Below are 17625 nucleotides of genomic sequence, written 5' to 3'. Positions count from 1 at the left end.
ATATCTATGTAACCTTGTAACCAGAGAAAACGGCTAAGACAGCTAAAAACAGATTCAGTTCAAATACATACAAAATAATTTTTGTGAAAACATCCTGGGAGCCAAAAAGAAACCAATTAAAAAAAAGTACAAAATATTTATTTATAAATTTCTTAGCTCTATAATTTACAAGTAAGTATAAAAATGGCTAGTAGTTACGATATTGATGACGATGATTAAAGAAGGTCAAATAGTCGATAATGTAATATGAAATAGAGTAGATAGGTAACTACTTTCAAATTGACGATAAGTTACTTATATACATTGAACTCTTAAAAGCGCGACACGCAAAGGTAGGTATTTTTTAAACTTCCAAGTATAATCACTGTTTTGCAGCTAACTACTAATATTTACTTTAATAAAATCTACAAATACACTCACCAAAAAATGATTATGGTTACGTAATTAGTGATCTCTTTAAAATGTATTAGCATTGTACTTTCTGTACGAGTCTTGAGCAGGTTCCCAATGAAATTATGTCCTAGAATTCAAATAATTACAATTATACTAAACGTTTGTACCCTAAAAACAACCCCAAATAAATAACCATAAGCAATTTTTTGCATCGTGCAACTTCTACGACACAGATATTTCAAGATATTTATCAAAAAATTGTCGAAGAACGTCGTATCTCTTTAATTATTTGAACCCATTTAAACGAGCGTTTTGCACATCCGCTCTTTTAACATCTAATTCTATAACTGCTGCATCTCATTTATTGCCCTAGGGTCTACTGCATAGGTACAAAGGACTGTGGGCCCTCACGTGTAGGCTAAGATCTAGTTTCCTCCGCGTCTGCCGGAGAATGTCCTGCCGGTCCTGGCTGGCGGTGCGGCGTCGTTCTGCTCCACTTCTGGCTCCACTTCCTGGATGGACTTGGCGGCTGCGGGAGTAGTGGTCATTTAGAAAACACAAAATATAGTCGAGCAACCCCTACTCCTAATAGGCAAGAACTGACAAGCCTCGAAGATAAGTTGTAGGACGCCGCGCAACTTGCAAGACAAGATGTGACAGGAGACCAGATAAAAAGGAGATATTGGGCGACATTTTTTTCCGATAAAGCGATATTTTTCCCATTTTTTCCGGGGCCACGACATTATTGTCCCTTAGTATGTATTCTGCTATTGTTTACAGAAAAGGGTATCATTAGTTCAGCTGAGCTCAATAAGTAAAGAAATAATAGAACTACTTTGTAGCTAGATGTAGATGTAGACCAAATCAGTCCACTGCAGGGTGTCGTGTCAACGAAGGTTCATCACAACCATTCGTAGATGTTAGGCACCCATCTTTTAGACTTACCAGTAGATAACTAATTAACTAGTGGTCAAATAGGTAGAGAAGTAAATGTAGTTGAGCAGAAGAGGTGGACTTACGTCTTCCGAAGCGATTTCTGCTGGGCTTGCCGGCGGGCGAAGACTCCTCGGTGTTGCTGTCCCGGCTGCCAGACGTGAAGCGCTTCTTGCCTGAATATACCATCGCACGCTTGTTTAGACCAAGGAACATTAGTACTTCTCTAACGAGGAGATTTAAACAAATTAAAGAGCTCTGGATACATTCTGATAAGGAAGCAGCTGAGAGACTCGATCACAGATAGAAGTTCCTCGGAGAAGGAGATTGGTGTCTATGAGGTGGACAAATATGACAAGACTAACTGGTAATTATGATCAAACTTCATCTTCAAAGGTTGGATGAGGAAGACCGAGTGTTGTGGCGCTCCGCGAATAGGTAAATAATATACTGGATATTTTAAGTGTTATGATTTAATTAAGGAATACTAGTAATTAAATGAAACGCGCGATTTAGTTATAAAACTTTATTTATTTTACAAAAAAGACAGATAACGTAGGTACAGACATATCATATTTATGATTAATTGTTGCTGGCGACTCATAACGCCAGCCTCCATGACCCATCCCTCATTGGATGCACTGACGGTGGTGGCAACAGCCAGAGACGTCGGCCCATTCCTTATTGGTTGAAGACGACTGTGTTAGCCAACCCAGAAAGTCGACGTTCTAGTTCTATCTCATTTGGGTAAATGGTCTCAAGATTCTAAGATCCATCCGTTATCGGTTGCGCTGACGGTGGTATCAATCGCCACAGTTTTGTAGCACCATTTTTCCTTGGAGGAACAATAATCCTCGACCTACTTTTCATTAGTTAAGGTAGGTGCTAATGGTAGGCTCTGCTATTCGATCCATTTATTATTGTGGACGACACCCAGAGCCTCAGTGGATGTGCTGACGGTGGAGGCAAGAGATAGTCATACGCACAATCCTTATTGATTATGTACCAGATGCTATTCCTCAGTGACAGCAAATGCAAGAGTCCAAGATCCAATTCGTAATCGATTGTTCTGGCTGCGGTGTCATAATTGGGGACCGACAACTCATTCCTTATTGGTATGAATGCAGTATAAGTACTGCATGTTCCAGTAGTAGGTGACAAGTTCCAGAGTAGGTACCGATATTGGTTATTGCTCAAACTTCTTATTCAATGCACGCCGGTGGATGCAAGTGCCAAGTCAACGACCCTTTTACCAGGAACAACGCCAGATTATTGACCCATTCTTCAACTTGGGAGATACCATCATTTTATTGATGCCATTTACGGTTATTCAGGGTTGTCAGGGTATTCAGGGTCCATGACCCATTCCCCATGGGGTCGATGGTCTCAAGTAAGGGCAAGAATCAAAGACCCAATCGTTATCATTTGTTCTGGCGGTGGTATCATTTTTGAGGACCGAAGACTCTTCCTCACAGGTGTGCGGGTGCTGGTAGTAACTAGTTCCAAAGTGCCAATTCCTCCAAAGTTCGTGTATCCATTGGGCTGGAGGACGTTATTTTATATGGGTGATTGATTAAGCTCCTCATTGTTCGTACGGACAGTGGTGGAAAGTGCCAGGATCCACGCCCCATTATTGACCCATTGCTCCGGGACCGAGAGTCATCAAACATCTCTCTACGCTGCAGGTTACGACTGTTCAGGGGTGTCAGAGTTTACGGGTCCATGGCACATTCCTCATAAGGGCAATATCGACATATATCGATAATAACGACCCATTCGTTATCGATTTTGCTGCTCATAGTATCAAGCATCAGGGCGTCAAGCGCCAATTTTCCATGTCCACTCCACCATAGTCGTCGACCATTATCCTTATTGGTTAGGTGGCGATGGCAGTCACTACACTACCGTAGTCATCCATCCATTGCTTATTGATGGTGGGCACTCTGCAAGCGCCGAGCATCAGAGTATGCGATGGCGGTAAAGGCAAGAGCCCGCTGGTGTTGTCGCTAGATTCCGAGATCCATTGCTCATTGAATGTACTGATGATGGTCTGGTGGTTGTGATGGTCGACGATCTATTTCTTATGTGGGGAGTGGCAAGTTGAATAGTCCCTGCCCACAGTGAATGGGCGGATCACCCATTTCTCTTGGTCTCAGTGGCTTAAGTTCGACAATGAACGATCATACCTCATTCCTCGTTAGGTACCTGCAGCAGCAGGTTCCGGAATCTAATACCCAATCCGCATTGGATGCACTGACGGTGCTGGGATCCAGGGGCGACCCTAATTTCCCCCCCCCCCCCTTCTTCACTCCTCGAGAGTCGTCCAACATTATTCTATGATGCCTGTGACGGCTAGTGTCATTATATTCTGGATCCTCGACCCATTCCTCATTGGTTGCGGTGACGGTGGTGCCAGGCCTATGTAGTTCCACCCCACGGTGGTTGCTCGCTATAACTGGTTTCCTCGATGTCTGCTGAGTTCACTGCGTGTTGATTATTGAGACGTTCCATGGCTTTACGTGGTTCTCCACAATTTAACACTTTAATTTAACAATCACTTTTTCTGCTTTCACTGGTGTGGTGACGCCGCGACGCCGCGTCTGGTTCTATTGATTTTAATTTCAATACGCGTAGGGTGTGGGTGTGGGGCGGTGCCTAGTTCCACGCATGCCCTTTGAGTACACATGCGCATTACGCACTACGCGTAGCTCAAAAAATCAATAACACAATTTTATTTTCCCCGTCTCGACTCACTGCGATTTTAAAATCGGACTGCAAAATAATCGCGATCGCATATTGAATTGTATAGGTAGATTCTACTTTTTATTTGCTCGGTCTTCATCGTTAGCTTGTCCCATCCAAATGTATGGTAAAATGAGAGGACATTATTTATTATTTAGAGATACGTAGATGTATACCTATAGAAGGAATAAACCAATATATAAATACAGGAGTAATAGTTAGGCAACTATTGACACCCGCCGCTGCCGAGTTCGCTATCGACTTAGATAAACGTCACTATATCGCAATTCGCGATAAATACCGTAATAGTTTCTCGACGTCGATAACGAACTCTAAAAAGAGCTGTAATTACCAATTTGTGTCAATTTGCAATTATTTAAAAGTAGTAGTTAGTAGTAGTTGATGTAGGAGATACTCACTGAAGTTGGCCTTCACTGGTGCCTCGGTGGGAGCGTCGGACTGCGCGGGTGCGGCGGTGGTGGCGCTGTGACCGTGCAGCTTGGCTGGAATCACACCAGGCAGGGGTTTACTAACTAATTTAGCAGGCGATAGTGGATACAAGTAACCTCCAAAAATCGGTAATACCAGGACGTACCTAGATGGTTCCTAAGTAAATAGGGGACTAGCAATATAATAGTTACAACATACCTACTCAGAATACCTAGTTTATTTCGTCACAGAACCTCGCACTATCGCGATACTTTCCGCTAGACTCCGTTTAAAGCTGTCAGTTAGTACAAAATGTATTTAAAATTTGATTTAAGTAGGTACTATTTTATATACGTTTAGCGTTTGGTAAAAGTGACCCAAAGTGCCAATTTCTCCATTGTCGGTTATCTAACCGACAGGGATTGATTTATAAATTAAACGTCATCTCCATATAAAATTCATGACAGATGTGTCAAAAGTTAACCGCTACTCCCTGGTTATGGTCTAACCGAGAATGGAGAAATTGGCACTAAATCTAGATTTAAGATGTTGGTGCTAGTCGCCCTTACCCTTCATAGGTGATAAGTTAAGGCACTCAAAGGCGATCTATTGATGGCCAAACCCTGCAAAAAATATACCCCGTAAGGTGGAGCCATTGAGGAGTAAATGATCTCAACCGTACCTTCAGCGGCCTGCTGCCTCCTTCTCTTCAGCGTCTCCAGCAGGTCGGTGTTGGAGCGGAAGGGACGCACGCCGCCCAGCTTCTTGCCCTCCGTGGACGAGGGCGGCGCCTCCGACGACGGCTCCGGAGACTCTTCGGCTGGGTACTCCGCCTCGTCCTCGTATTCTGCCTCCTCCTGGGGGATATACAGGGTGCTGTTTATGGATAGGTGGATAGATGGAATACTCTTTATTTGTACATCAATAGTCAAAACTAATAAGACTGTCTATCGCCATACAAAAGTGCGTATGCGCGAGTATATTAGTGTATTAGTCTATGATCAAAACGGATAAATAAATTTGCAGGTTGTAACTTAATTAGGGTACAAAAACCGGTATTTATCTTGAGGTTCGTGTGCTCCGCTTCGGTTTTGGAAATCATATATATCAATAAAAAGCAGGGTCTCAGCTTACTACATGCCGAAATGCAAAAACAACCGTGTGAGCACATGACACATTCTTGTGCACTTCAAAATCAAAAGTGTCATCAGCAGTCTCCATTATCAAGGTTCAATTTATTTTATTTTTAACAACCGTGTTATTTATAGTCTCGTAAGTGAAAATCGATTAAGCCGTTCAAAATTTACACATCATTGGGTGGCTTAACTTTGTAAGTATGGATGGACGATGGACTTACGAACACATTATTATTATCTCAACACTGTTGCCAACGTAAACTTGAAATGAAAAAGTGGTGCAGAAAGTGTCAGTCACTTGGCCGTCGCTGTGACGGAGAGTTGAAGGAAAGGGAGGTCATGCAAAGGTCACGTGCACGTCACCTTGGGGCCATCTGCAGGTCTTGCGTCACCTGATTCACCTGGCCCCAATTCCGAGATGGGTGGAGACGGCATAAGGGCACTAAGCCACGGTTGCGTAACAAGGAAAAGCTAAGCTTTTGACAGATTGATTTGGGTTATGGCTGAGATTTATCTGAGAGAAATGTATTTTAGGAATTTAATTTGCACTTACGTTCAAAATTCGTCCTCAGATAAAAATAAAGATAATGTTAACAACTTTCTTGGAGATTTAAACAAGTTTTGTGAAATACCTAAGTGACTAACTGCCTACATAAATATATAAATTACAATTTAAGTATTCAAAATATAGTCTTTATGAATTTATCGTTATTTATTTAAAAGCTTTAATCGTTACCATTCCCATATACAGAATAAATTATAGCAATATCAAGTAAGGTACCACTTAAAGGGATTTCATAGCCTCGTATGTTGGTACCACCCTCGTCCTCTAAGTAACCTTCACCACTTGGAGCAGGTGATAAAAAGCCTTTTTTAAGCTTAACATACTTTTACGGATATTAGGTTACGTACTCGTACCTAATAAAGTACAATCTTAATGACGCTATCAGAAATGTGTCTTTGTAGGGCTAATTTTCGTACGCTATAAATTAAACCTGTAAGCTCTAATGGCCGAAAGTATTCTGAAAATTGGTTCAGATTGACTAGTAGATCAAGTGGTTTCATTTGTATGGATTGCGTAAGAATTTACATAAAATTTTGTGTTTGGGGTAAGTCATTGGTTTTGACTCCTAAGGGCTCGTATATCCTTAACGGCCTATGTTCACCAGTGGACGTCCTTTAGCTGAGATGATGAGTTTATGATGATGATAGGATTCAACTTCGGTCAACTCCCTGATATAGTCCTATGGCTGAGATGATGATGATTGGTCTTAACTTCAATGAACTCCCTGGTGTAGTCACATACCTGAGGCGCGGGCGTGGTGGTGGTGGTGGTGGCCTTCCCCTTGGCCAGCAGCCCCCGCTTCAGCAGCCCCCGCGAGGGCGTGCGGTCCTCGTCCTGCGCGCGCGCATGCGCCCCGCACGCCACACACGCCAGGAGCACGACTCTGCAACGATGGAGGATGAGGTTAGCTTGGGATGGTAGTAGCTACCGAAAGCTTCGCCTTAAAAGGATAAAAGGTGGAATTTACGGCAAGAAAATCTACCAAAATTATGATTTCAAAAGTCTGTCACCCGATTTTAAGGAATTATCTAAAACTGCATATTATTCAAATATCGTATAGTAAATGATAGTCACGCGAACATACCACCACGGCGTTTCAAGGTTGTGAAAAACATGGCAACAACCTCTCATCAACATATCCAAAATCAGTGTATACTTTATACCTTTAATCGAATCGATCATGTTGTCGGTGCGTAATGACAGAATAAATATTTAAGTAATAATGATTATGTGGAGGTGGCGAGGCTGCGTTGCCCTCGGCGGAATGCAATGTTGGACCCAGTCGTGTAACTTTCAAGGGCACACGAAATATGCAACTTTTTTCGTTCGGCCGGGTTCCGTGCGTCATGCCAGTGTTGCCAGTGTTGGGCAAACTAATCTGGCCCAATTTCTGTGCCAATACTTTTTAATGTGAACCAGTTACCAATACCTACGCCGGTGCATGTCAATGAGAATTGAAGCCGACGTTGTTGAAACCGACCTCTGAACACGCAGAACTAAACGCACTTCTAGATTTTCATAATTCGTTCTTGCCTGGTTAACAACATTTACAAAGGGACCACACTAACGAAAATAAATCTCGAATTATCCCAATTATGTCGGCAGGTGTCCATTGCGTCAGGAGTGCAATTCTCTCTGCGAGAGGTCAACCAGTGCCAGCAGTGGACGTCAGACCGGCGCAGGCGCAGCAGGGTCGCCGCTCTACTTCCTATTCCGCTTCCTACCTCCGCAGGGCTACCAACTTGAAAAAGTTACGAAACAGTTCGGGAAACTTTGTTAATATGGCTGTAGTAGTAGGCGAATGGACTCTAAAGAGTCGAAAAACTAGCATTCCATTCAACATTTTATGCTGTTTATCACACACAAAATACATGAACAGTACTCGATGTTTTTAAAATTAATTACTGCATGGATAACATTGCGTTTAACTCAACCATCTTAACCGAATGCTTGGTTGGTAGTATACTACGAAGCACTTACTTTAAGAGTATATAAAGTTAGTGGTAATTAGCAATTGATGTCGGCTGCTAAATAATGGGGCTCGTAATCGTAAAAACGCATTGTGAGAGTTTTCTAACACAGTGATATTATGTCATGCGAAGCTGAAGCTGATTACTGTTCCAACAATTAAAACTGTTACTTTTATTGCGAACAATAACAGTTACTTTTACCAATAAAACACCATTAGATATATCGCTGTAATTAAATTTCTAATCCATCATGCCGTGAATCCCACGTCACTTCATCACTTTCTAGACTTCAACTACAATAGGTATTTCACCATTCAAAGGCACTAAAAACGAATTCAGCTTTCGTATAACACCTATGGTGGTTTCGCTTAGTAGTTCATCCATTCAAAAAAAGTTTATCAGGGAAATTGGAATAAGATGCCGAATGGGTACACAAGCTTACTTGGTGTCTCTTTTTGATGCTATAGGTTTATGTGATACATCGAATGGTGATACAGTTATTAATTTATTATGATGACTTTCCCGTGCTTGGTACGCAGCTGTGACCGCCACACGTCAACTCATGCGCATAGCAATTGAGGGAATCCATCAACGACACTTCCTCGCGTCCACATAAACTTATATCCTGACATCAAATTACCATCATACGTACATTATAGACGGTAATAGCTTCTATTCCCGCTGCGCAAAGGCTAAAAATAAAAATTCCAGTGACGCTGAATTGACTACTACGTGATCAGATTGCTCAAAAAGTTGTAAACGAAATTTGCCCTAAAAACAGCTGCATTTTACAAACAAGGCACGTTGAAGCTTTCTGTTATGGGCTGGGAAAGCTGCTCGTACATATGACGATAAGCTAAAGAACTATGGTACCATTCTAAAAATGATGTTAGAAATCTAGAAATAATGTTACTATCACCAGTGATGTAAATAAAGGCTGTGATTAACCGGCCCACGTATTCTTTTCCATCTAATTTTACATGTACGTAACTATCGGTTACACATTTAAAGATAAATGGAAACTGTACATTATAGATAATATGTTTAAACCACCAACGTTTCCGTAATCACGGAGTGAAGGAGTTAGTAAAAAATACTTCCCTACATTTTTAGGGTTCCGTAGCCAAAATGGCAAAAACGGAACCCTTATAGTTTCGTCATGTCCGTCTGTCCGTCTGTCCGTCTGTCACAGCCGATTTACTCGGAAACTATAAGTACTACAGTGATGAAATTTGATGGGAATATGTGTTGTATGAACCGCTACAAAAATATGACACTAAATAGTAAAAAAAAGAATTGGGGGTGGGGCCCCCCATACATGTAACTGAGGGATGAAATTTTTTTTTTCGATGTACATACCCGTGTGGGGTATCAATGGAAAGGTCTTTTAAAATGATATAAAGTTTTCTAAAAAACATTTTTCTTAAAGTGAACGGTTTTTGAGATATCAGCTCTCAAAGTCGTAAAAAGTATGTCCCCCCCCTCTATTTTTATAACTACGGGGTATAAAATTCTAAAAAAAATAGAGGTGATGCATGCTAATTAACTCTTTCAACGATTTTTGGTTTGATCAAAGTATCTCTTATAGTTTTTGAGATAGGTTGATTTAACTGTAATATTATATTTGCTGCTACAGAACCCTTTGTGCGCGAGCCCGACTCGCACTTGGCCGGTTTTTTATACTATATTTTCATTACAACAGTACTGCGACACGAAAGGGTGACTACAGACAGTCTAGGTCAGTCAAGGTCGTTATACTAGATAAGTGCCATTATTATTGATACACTGGTATACACTGCTCCATTACTTAACTGTTGACTGTAAAATTATAATCTTGTAAAATCTGTTAAAACGTAAAGCAGCTACAATAGCTAATTGCATAGAAATGTGCCGGAATGAAAACTTTAAGGACTGCGCTCGCGACTTTTTTGGTGAAGAAATTTTAATTATATTAAATTATCTGCAATACTCGTATAAGACTAAAACGGATTGAAAAACATTATCATTACAAGTCGTGTTAAAATTCAGAGGGCGGTTAATTTCCGATGTTAATCTGCTACGCGTATCACAGTTGCATACAAAAGAGTTCAACGACATTCAAGAAGAAAGTTCTAAACTGTATTATCCTTGTTAGTTTGAAATAATTATTTTATTTTGTATATTTTTTTAACCCACGTTGAAATGAGGGTTCTCATATTATGTGAATCATGTCTGTCTATGCGTCTGCAGTAGCAGAAACGAATTCGGAATTAAAGTGCCAATCATCAGCACAAAAAAAACATTAACACATAAAATAATCCTCATGATAATGTTGAAAATATAAATAACTACTCTTTTTATTTTAACTTGGTTATTTCAACATAATTATGAATTTTATACGCATTTAAGGTTTAGAAATTTTCCATGACTGGTTGGATATCACTAAACAGATGTCTCGTTTCTGATCGTGCAACGAGCAGCACTTTAGCATTTAGGTCCCCGATGGGCCATACTTCAAGCTCATGCAATAATCTAGATAGCGGCTAACCCTAACCTATTGCCATAGCTTCCCAGCGAGCATTGTTCGCGAAATCACGGGGGCGCTTATTACGAAGTCACATTAAAATTCCCGTAATTAAGAAACAATAAGCATTTTGTAATAGGTATTTCGATCGCTGATACGATCGCAGTCCTCATGTTGTGTAACATTTTTAACAATGACGGGTCAAAATTTTGATATTAAACACCACCTACGACCGAAAACTAGAGGCAGGGTTTACATTTTTTGTTATGCAAGCTTTCGAACAGTTGGAATAGCAAAAGTTCGTGAGTTATTCCGTGTTATAGTGAAATGTCAATCGCCGGGTTGCGCAAGGCGGGGGGTTATTACCGCGTCTATGATCTGCGGTTGGGTAAGCGCTGCGCCGGCGCATCCTACGAGAGCTTTGTCTTGTCTATGACTGACTATTCTGGGAAGGGAAACGATTTTATTGTAGTCGTTTTCGATGTGATATACAGAAAATTACTCTACCTGTCTATGAATTCATTTTAGAAGTCAAAAGAATACTCTCAAACTAAATTATAAGTCATAAACATGTTTTATGATTTTTTTAAACACTGCACCGATCTAATATAAATGATGTCCGATTTGATACCTACTATTAATGGCAACCGGAAATCAATTGGCATATCGTTTGCATAAAATAGAGGTCAGGAGGTCACCACAGGCGCTGGAGACTGTGACCTGGTGGTTGAAATATTGGCTAAGTAATATATAAGTCAATGAATATTGGACATTAGTTTCCGTTTCAGTAAGGTATCTATTTTCGTATTGGTATCGATATTGCATCATCACTTTTTAAATTATTAATATGGACGGTATGACATCGGCCGATAAACCACATGTTTCGACTTGGCTACAGTGACAATAGTTCTAATTCTAAGTATAACCTAAACGATAAATACAGTTAGGCCTAATTTCACACCATTCGGTTAGGTTAAAAATACCTCGGTTTGGTTACATGTTGGACCGTTAAGGTTAGTGAGTGTCCCACCATGCTAAATCACGGGGTTAACTCCCTTGATCGGGTGATAAATTTGACTGCTGCTGTGGGGTTCCGCTAAGACTTGGTTAAGACCGGTAACCAGGCAACGGGTTGTTTACTTGCATTTACTTGTCACTCATTCTGTCAAGATTCAAGATGGAAAAATGAACAGAGCTTTTGATAAACAATATACGAACTAGATGTTGTGTGACATAAAAAAATAAGCGAAATACTGTCTGGGTTTTATATGATGTCAAACCGAGATAAAAGTTTAAATTTAATGTCCTAACCTAACTTGGAACCGCAATATAGAAACACATATTGATGGCCCTACCTGGAAATCGAACCCGGGATCCCTGGGTGATGAAGCTGAGCTTCTACCACTAGACCACAGAGGTAGATTCAAGAAGTTAAACCTAATGACTTAATGAGAACTATTGAATTAAGTGAAAAATCTTCTAACAAAATATTTTAAAATAAGACCTTACTTAGAAATTGATATATTATTTCCCGAGAAGTTTCTTTTGCACTGACACTCCATCTTGTTCGTTGTATTGTTTTTCAAAGGGCATGGCGTAATAATATTATTTTCAATGACGGATGTCAAAAAACAACCTCGGTAGAAATAGTAACCATGGCAACCTCAAAACCAAAAAGTTTGGTTGTTTGAGGTTGTTTGAAATCACAGAGACATAGACAACAAATTTCAATGAATATGACAGAATATTGAGTGAAGTGTGAGGGAAATGAGTGAATGTTACACATAATGCTGGATTTATGAATGGTCTGTTAGATTTTCGTCGTGGGACTCATCCAGTTAACAAGGGTAATAATCCTTAAACGCGTCGTCAGCAAATCCGCTATTGAGACTGTAACTAACAGAATCATGAGAAACCAGGTCTTAGTATAATAGTGACTATAGCAAGTTTAGTATGTTTGTCACGGACAGCCCGCTCCGCTGTGAAGCAACCTGCCTGCATACATTCATATATACATAACATAATAAGTATATAACATATACATTGCAATTATATCCTAACCTTTTGTCTCTAATACACCGCGGCTAACACGACAATGCGATACACGAAACTGTTTTAGAATACACTGCATTCTTTGTTAAAGTTATGCAAAGCACAGAATAGAGAAAGACCAGCTATACTGTATGTATGAAGCATATGTTTTTAACTAACCTTGGGTGACTATTGTTTTGCAAAAACATTACCCTCCTTTTCGAATACTTAGTGCAGTTGCAAAAAGTTCAAGGTCTGTGCAAAAGGGATTTTTTACGTATCTTTATTTTTCCTTTATTGATTACTGGAATTTGAACTTTGGAACACTAATCATATACCTAATATTGTTATAGAAAACTAATTATTTATCAGATTGGCTTTAATTTGAAGCTACTGGATAAACTAAACTAACTTATAGAACTTTAACGATTCTCTACATGGCTTATACAAGTTCCATAGAAGTTTTATTGATCCATAATGTACCATAGCAAATTAACTGATTTGTCGGCAGATTGATAATTGTTTATATAATAAAATTTCTAAATTAAGGTCTAAGTACGATAAAATAGTACAAAACATTTAAATGTGTCATTAAGTACCTAACTACTAATAAAATTATAAAGTGATTGAATTGCTAGTATTTTGATCTAGAGGTTTATTAAAGTCAAGATTAGTTTTAAAATATTCAACAGTTTTGTGATTGAGGTCAGTCGGAGCCTGGAAACGCATTTATTAATACAACCTGAGTCTCTCAAACTAGAACCAAAACTTATTGATAATTATATTTTAACAGTACGATCAACCCTTACGTTATGTTATTGAAAATAGTGAATTAAAAAAAAGAATATAAGTAATATTTTACAAACACTCGCGAGCCCATTTTTTTAAACATTTCTTTTAAATTTTTAACACAACATTTACGTTTTCAGTTTGTAAGATGTCCTGATATTAAATGTGCTTCAATATTGCAGACGGCGTCAAGCTAGCTTTCTGTTCAGGAGTATTTGGTGCTATGGCACTAGAACTTTTTCATTGTTAGCGAGTGTATGTATTTATGGATATTGAAACTCCGCTCATGTACCTAATTTTAATAGAAAATTTAAAAAAATATGAAATTCGGGGGTGCAGATGCTTCTTCTAGAGCAAGTTTTCATCCTGAGTTTCAGTTTTGATGTACAGATCTTGATCAGAGGAGTGCTAATACGCTTAACATATGAATAACGATCAAAATTTACGTTATCTACGAGCTTGAGAACTTAATAATTTTTAATACAATATACAACCTTATTAAATTCAAATTCAAATGGTTTAATCGACGTAAAATTTTACAATTATTTTTCGATAGTCATCTACCACCATTTCACGCACACACATTATGAATTGCAAGTGATCCAATATGCATAAATATAATTCATATAGATTCTGAAATAGTTCTATCTAAATAAATGAAGGCTTCTTTCAACTTAGAAGAAGTTAAATAAAATATGTACTTCAAAGGGCGAGCAGGGCATTTCCCATAACAGCCTACGAACAATTACCCTACCGTCAGCCCGTCTTGTGATAAAATTTCAGTCTGCCATAACAGTAATAGTAAATCATGAAGACGGCTCTTAGTAAGGCATTAACGATTCACACTTAATTTAATAAATTGGCCAAAACAACAAATTAATTAATAGCTTGCAACTAACCAGACAGCTTAATTATATAAACGCTGATAATAATGAGGTATTTACAAACTATGCCGTCTTCGAGGCATTCCGCCAAAATATTTACGAAGCTTGTAGAGATTATGCAAGCTGGACGCGTTAGCTAATTTTATTAGCACAACCATTTCACGGCTTAATTAGAATAAGGATTTGATTTACTGTCATCAATTTGTGTGAATAATATTTGCAATGGTGCCAGCCGAGCACACCAACAATACTTAATGCCTTCATAATTGTTAACTTACACGTAATATAATTATGTATAAGTCAATGCTTACACGTTACAGTAACATGGGTAAGAGCTTGAGAGTAACGCATCTGTGCTGATTTTCTTGCCGTGCGTGATCAGAACAGGGATGCTCGTAGCATGTTACTTTTAGTTTTATCTTTATTTCGTTGTCTTCATTTAGCTGTTGCCAAATCGCAAAGGAACGTATGCATACATTTATAATGTTGGATCTTCGATACATGTACAAGGTATCGCAGCCGCGGCTTGCAACACTCAGCCATGTACGAACCGGTCTGCGTTTCGCCCAATCAATTTGAAAATTAGTTTAGTTACACCAAATCGTAATGAGGTTTTTAAGTCATAAATTATTATGAAATACTAATCTAAGCACGCGCTCGTGTGACATTCGACCGCCCATTAGCCTTCTTCGTGACATAACGACAACGTAACCCCAGATTAGCTATTTTAATTGAATGTGTACAAGTAACGAGTAACTCGGCAAGTATCTATCTGTATCCATTGGTTGTGTGAGGTACCGGTTCTGTTAACACCACGCCCCGGGTAATAACTGGCTGTAGATGAAAACCTACATTAGAAAGGAGCTGGTCTAAATATGCTGTCACCAGCTCGCGCAGTATTGAATAACCGCGGCGCTATCTTCTTGCGAAATCGAACTGAAAAATCGCTGAGCGTAAAAAAGTCCAGTCGAAGGATTAAGAGAAAAAGTTTTTATTTTAATCCAACCGGCCAGTCATCGCAAATGCAGTCCGCACAGCACACGAGGAGGTTTGGGAACGCACAAACTTTTTGGTGGAAAAAGTTTTGGTGCGAGAAAAAAGTTGGGAAAAAATGGGTACTTACAGGGCTGTGATTCTCATGGTGGCTGGTGCGAAATCCTTCTTGCCGCAGGTCCGTTGTGGGCGAGCTGTGCGCTGGTAGTGGGGCTCCGCTGGCGGCCCGGCCTGAACTGCACTCACAATCTCCGCGCTCCACCACGCCGCACATTCTATCACATGCCGCGGATACCTCGCATCGCTACGTTGTTGACAACACCGCCCGGATCTCTGAGCCTCTAATACGATACTATTTCGTAAGTCGAACAAACTTGGACTTGAATTTTTTATTCGCTACTTACCAAATCTACCTACCTCGACTCTTGTCGCCCGGTTAGATGGTAAGTAGAAGTAGATAGCCGATGGGTGCGGCGTTGATAGAATTTTTAATTGAAAAACAGCGATTATTAACAGGAGTATGTTAGGTTTCCTCTATTGGATCCTTTCTACATAAATACCTTAATTACTTCAAAACTACTAAAGAAATTTATTTTCTCTTAATTTAATCGTTTCAATGAATGTAATACCAGTACAGTTGTGTATATGTCTGGGGGTCATCATAAACTTAACACTTTGAACTTTATACCATACACTGGATTGGCACGTCAGTAGCCTTGTTACATAATTTATCTTACACTGATCTTTCCTACAACATTACACATAAGCTTTATCGCATAATGTACGCGTTTATACTATTAGAGTCTACGTTTAATAGAAAAGGGACATTATGCGTGAAGTGTAGAACAGTTTGAAACCTGCTAAAGTCTAGGCGTCTATCTAGACAGAATTATTTCCTGGTTTAAACAAGAAATGTAGGCAATATCTTGCGGCGATGGTATTTAAATTTTACTCAGTGGGGAACTCAATAAAATTGTTTGAATTTGAATTCACTGCTCTCTTAATTCGTACGATGTATGTAAGAGTTAAATTTCAATAGCAATAGTTACATTTATTCTATTTACTACTACTTACTAATATGCAAAAAATATTTCATATACTTACTAAATTTAAGAAACCCGTTATGTGCATCTTATTATAATTTTATTCCACAAGGCCATTCGCCTATCTTACGGTGATGTACGTTCGGTCAAAATTTTAAATGACCGTAGTAAGTTATTATTGCTAATGTCTTCATGCAAAAAATATAAATACACGATTGACCTCAATAACTGTGCATCTGTTCAGCGTATCCAATCACTGTTTATATTATTATATGTATAAGTAATTAAATATACCCATATACATACATTTAAGGGGTACAATAAGAAGTTTCACCAAACCTCGTACTCTATATTGACGAAAAACGAACGCACGGGACCTGCCATGCAATCGGCACGTTAAATACAACGAGATAGAGTCGTGGCTTGCGCAGCAGCGCTTCGTAAATGCGTTTTTCGTCATATAGAGTAACCTGCAGGGTGTGCCAAAATTATAAAATCCTAGTAATATAATAAAGGGTAAAGTTTGTGAGTATGTGAACCTATTTGAATGAAATTTGGTAGACGACCGAATGGCGTAGTGGTTAGTGACCCTGACTACTCAGCCGATGGTCCCGGGTTCGATTCCTGGCTGGGGCAGATATTTGTTTAAACACAGATATTTGTTCTCGGGTCTTGGATGTGCTCGTAAAATGGCAATAGGCCCGCCCCCTATTACATTGGGACTAACATAACACTCTGGCGAAAAGTGGGTGCAGCAATGCACCAAGGCGTAAGTGCGTGTTTTTTTTTATATTTGGTATGGAGTTAGCTGACACCCTGGATTAAGAGGCATAGGCTTCTTTTTATCCCAGAATTCCCACGGAATAACTTTTTACGGCGAAGCGAAGCTCGCGGGTACAGCTAGTAAACTAATAAGTATGTAAAGGAATGTATAAACAATCACGTAATGTAAAAAAACATAATTATCACGGTATGAAGTCCTTTATTTATTTAGGCATTTATTACAGAAAAGGTTATACAATAATTTGGCTAAATTCTTGGGTTTACATTGAGCGTTAGTTCTGGAATGCATAATACTTTGCAGTGCCCCGTAGCATTAAAACGATGGTAAATTATGTTAGCATCATAAACACCTGTTAGGTAATTACTTAATAAGTATAGTAATTTAGTAATAATTTAATATTCAGAAGATATGGTTCACTTCTCCGATTGAA

At 39.2% G+C, this 17625-nt stretch overlaps 1 protein-coding gene across 1 annotated transcript; it reads right to left on the bottom strand.

The window, feature by feature from the left end:
* Positions 1 to 121: 121 nt before the first annotated feature.
* On the bottom strand, positions 122 to 15660 carry LOC105381349 (skin secretory protein xP2). The gene is made up of 6 exons (XM_048632641.1): positions 15499 to 15660; positions 6940 to 7081; positions 5180 to 5354; positions 4488 to 4571; positions 1413 to 1502; positions 122 to 922 (listed from the first exon to the last, which is right to left on the bottom strand). Exons 1-6 carry the CDS (start codon positions 15513 to 15515, stop codon positions 819 to 821), a joined length of 612 nt encoding a protein of 203 aa, XP_048488598.1. The 5' UTR covers positions 15516 to 15660; the 3' UTR covers positions 122 to 818.
* Between the last annotated feature and the right edge of the window lie 1965 nt (positions 15661 to 17625).

Source organism: Plutella xylostella, chromosome Z, assembly GCF_932276165.1.
Source record: "Plutella xylostella chromosome Z, ilPluXylo3.1, whole genome shotgun sequence".
Classification (NCBI taxonomy): domain Eukaryota; kingdom Metazoa; phylum Arthropoda; class Insecta; order Lepidoptera; family Plutellidae; genus Plutella; species Plutella xylostella.
This window is presented reverse-complemented; position numbering and strand designations above follow the sequence as displayed.

What these genes read in the sequence shown, in the direction of transcription:
- LOC105381349 (XM_048632641.1), bottom strand. An exon ending in CCACCACGCCCGCGCCTCAG is followed by an intron (nt 5,355 to 6,939) that starts GTATGTGACTAC and finishes TATATCCCCCAG; the next exon opens with GAGGAGGCAGAATACGAGGA. An exon ending in GAGGCAGCAGGCCGCTGAAG is followed by an intron (nt 4,572 to 5,179) that starts GTACGGTTGAGA and finishes GTGTGATTCCAG; the next exon opens with CCAAGCTGCACGGTCACAGC.